The sequence below is a fragment of the Galeopterus variegatus genome, unplaced genomic scaffold, assembly GCF_000696425.1.
Source record: "Galeopterus variegatus unplaced genomic scaffold, G_variegatus-3.0.2 Scaffold306, whole genome shotgun sequence".
Taxonomy (NCBI): Eukaryota; Metazoa; Chordata; class Mammalia; order Dermoptera; family Cynocephalidae; genus Galeopterus; species Galeopterus variegatus.
Genome location: NW_007726417.1, coordinates 553,084 through 556,429, shown reverse-complemented (window position 1 = coordinate 556,429; position 3,346 = coordinate 553,084). Strand labels below are relative to the sequence as shown.

At 59.3% G+C, this 3,346-nt stretch overlaps 1 protein-coding gene across 2 annotated transcripts; it reads left to right on the top strand.

Annotated features, from left to right (window-relative positions):
• Nucleotides 1-721: 721 nt before the first annotated feature.
• CNFN (cornifelin) lies at nt 722-2,958 on the top strand. Of its 2 annotated transcripts, XM_008567250.1 has the most exons (5): nt 746-767; nt 1,429-1,508; nt 1,952-2,062; nt 2,504-2,640; nt 2,738-2,883. In XM_008567250.1, exons 2-5 carry the CDS (start codon nt 1,472-1,474, stop codon nt 2,825-2,827), a joined length of 375 nt encoding a protein of 124 aa, XP_008565472.1. In that variant the 5' UTR covers nt 746-767; nt 1,429-1,471; the 3' UTR covers nt 2,828-2,883. The 2 variants fall into 2 exon arrangements, with proteins under 2 accessions (XP_008565473.1, XP_008565472.1); XM_008567251.1 differs by lacking the exon at nt 1,429-1,508 and having other exon boundaries at nt 722-767; nt 2,738-2,958.
• The last annotated feature ends 388 nt before the right edge of the window (nt 2,959-3,346 follow it).

Sequence of the window (3,346 nt, the reverse complement as noted above, 5' to 3'; positions counted from 1 at the left end):
GAAGTGGAGACATCACTAAGTATGATGAGAGAGACCCTTAAAAGGGAGCCTCACATTGCACTCTCTCCTACGCCAATGACCCTTCTCTCTCTCCCACCCACCTCCTCCACCCGCCTCCCCTTCCCTCTAGGCCTCTGCTGTGGTCCCCTCCACCTGCCTCTTTACCTTTCCATTTCTGCATCTCTCTTCTCTGAATCCTATCTCCCCTTTTCTGGTTATTCCTCCCCAGATCTCTCTCTCTCTCTCTGTCTCTCTCTCTCAGCATCTCTTTCTCCATCTCTCTCCCTCCCATCTCACCATTTCCCTGCCTCCCCTTCTGTCTCTGTGTCCCCCATTCCTTCCCCATTTCTCTTTCTCTCCCTCTCTTTTGGTCTCTGCACATTGACTCAGCTGTGCCCCCTCCACCTTCTCTCCCCATCTCTCTGTCTCTATTTCTGCCTACTGCTGTTTCTATCTCCACCCCCATCTCCTCATCCCTGGATACATACACACACATACACACACACACACACACACACACACAATTTCCTCAGTCCTGGGAGGTGAGACAGGAGGGGAACGGGGGGTGGGGAATGGAGAGGGAGGGTGAGAAATCCCAGTGGGGAGAAGAGGGTCAGCCAGACCGGCTTGGCTCCCTGGGCATCTCCATCAGAGCCCCGCCCAGGGCCTCGTGGCCCGCCCATATAAGAGGCTCCTGACCCAAGACTGAGAACTCAGTGCCCGTGTCACCCAAGCCTGTCTCCATCACTACCATCGTCGTCCTGCAGGTAGGAACACCCTTCCCTCAGCCCTCTGCTCTGAGGTTGGTCCCTCTGCCCTGTTCTCCCTCCACCCTACCCCACTCACACTTCTCTGTCTCCTTTCATATCTCCGTCTGCCTGTCTCTCTGGACATATCTTTCTCAGTGCCCCCCTGAATCCCTTCTTCTCAACCTGAATGGCACTGGGTTGAATTTGTAAATCCTGAGGTCCAGCATTCCCTCTACTAACCCCCTTGGCTGGGGGGCCATCAGATGTGCAGCATTTCTCTTTACCTCTCTGAGCCTCAGTGTTCCATCAGTGAAATGGGCTTGCAGAGAAATCAAAGTGCTGGGCACATGTGGGCATTACTGGCGCCTGGCTCTGATTTCTTTCTCCCCTTGTCTCTGACTCTGCCTGTCTCTGTCTCTTGGTCCCTCTCTCCAGCTCTTCCTCTGGTATAAGGAGGATCCTCTGGGGTCTGTCGGGCAGCCATAAAGAAATGGGCGAGTTTCTCGCCCCCACCCTATTTATTCCCTGTTCCACACCTCTCCTAGCCAGCAGGCTGACCTGGCCTCTTTCTCCCCAGCTCCCCTCCCCCTGAAAGCCCAGCCCCCAGTACCCCAGTCCCCTCCCCTCCCCTCCCCAGTATCCAGCATCCCTTGGACAGATTCCACCGCTGTCGCTGCAGCCACCTCTGCCGTCCCCAACGCCACCTCCTCAGGGCCATCAAGATGCAGTTTGAGATGCATGACAACGTGAAAGGCAAAGGTGGGATAGCTGGATGGACCGGCAACCCTCTCAGTACCCGGAACGTGGCCGCCTCCCTCCCCTGGGCACCCTGGCTTCGAAGACAGATGGCTCCTGCTTCCACCCCAGAGGCCCCCAAAATTCGGGAGCCCAGCCCCCCAGGCCCAGACGTAGAGGAGGAGGCGGCACGTCTCTGCTCCACCCAGATGTGGCACCCACTCTTCCTCAGACCCGCAGGAGCTCCCCACCCCAAGCTCAACCAGATGTGCAGGAGGCGGCGGCAACAGGGACAGACTGGGGTGTCGATGTCCAGATGTGGCAAAAGGGAAGGGGGAGGCTTAGTGGTGTCCCCTCAGTGGGCGGCCTGGCGGCCCCGCCCAGACTGCCCGGCAGAGGGAAGGGTGGCTGGGGCTCAGGAGGCGCTGCGACACTGCCCGCTGACCCCCGCCCCCCCACCTCCGCAGCCATGTCCTACCCAGTGACCAGTCAGCCCCAGTGTGCCAGCAGCTGCTACCAGACCCAGCTCAGTGACTGGCACACGGGCCTCACGGACTGCTGCAACGACATGCCCATCTGTGAGTGCCCGCCAGCACCCTCTCCAGGCCCGCCCGGGGAAGGGAGGGAAGCTCACCTCCAACCCCCTCCGACGCCCTCCTCACCCCACTGCCACCTCCCTTCCTTGGACTTTTCATTCCCACTCCCCAGCCCTCACCCCTTCCCGGAGCCCAGCACTCCCAGGATGCCGACCTCGTTCACACCTTCCCACGCTCAGCTCGCCCTCGCATGCTCACCCTCCCCTCACACCCTCGCTCTTCTCGTTGCGACCTCCAATTCCCCCTTCAAACCCCATCTCCCAACCGCTAAACCACCCTCTCCTCGGACCCCTAATTCCCTCTGGGACCTCTTCTTCATTCCTCCAACGTTCAATTCCCTCCGGGCCCTTCCACTCCCCTCTGCGGCCCGTCAGCCGCGCCCCTCGGCCGGCCCCGCCCCTGACCGCCCTGCGCCCGGCCCAGGTCTGTGCGGCACTTTCGCTCCCCTGTGCCTCGCCTGTCGCATCTCCGACGACTTCGGCGAGTGCTGCTGCGCGCCCTACCTGCCCGGAGGCCTGCACTCCATCCGCACCGGCATGCGCGAGCGCTACCACATCCAGGTGCGCGCCGGGCCCCGGACCCGCGGGAGCAGGAGGCTGGGGTCTGGCCTCCTGGGACCCAAGGCAGAGCTCCTGACCTCTCTCTCCTACCGTCTAGGGTTCCGTCGGGCACGACTGGGCGGCTCTCACCTTTTGTCTGCCCTGCGCCCTCTGTCAGATGGCGCGGGAACTGAAGATCCGAGAGTAGAGACGTTCCCCGCCTTCCCCTTCTTTTCCACTGGCCCCACCTGGACTCCTCTGGCCCCACCTGGAAAGGCCTGTCCCGCAGCCCCTGTCCCGCCAGCAGAAATACACCTCTAATAAAATCCTGAAAACCAACTCCGCCTACATCCCTTTTGTCCCAGAGGAGGAATCTGGGTGGAAAGGAAGGTGGGGTCACAGGAAACATGTCTAGGTGTGGAGAGACGAGCTGACTCTGAACGGCTGTATATGACTTTTGCAAGTCTTCCCTCTTTGTAGAGGTTTAGACCCAGATGTCCTCAAAGTAAAACCACTAACCCCTTAGCTGCAGACTCCCTGTCTGAAACTCTGCTGGCATCCTGAAAATAAGCAAAAACAGAAAGGAAGTCAAGGCACTAAAACTCAAAGAAAAAACTTGGGAGAACCGCCCTGCTCACTCAGTACCTACAGACTTTCTGATCTACACACAATTCTAACAGGTTTAGGGGACTTTTGTCTCCAGAGCAGAGAATCGCCAAGCTTAAGG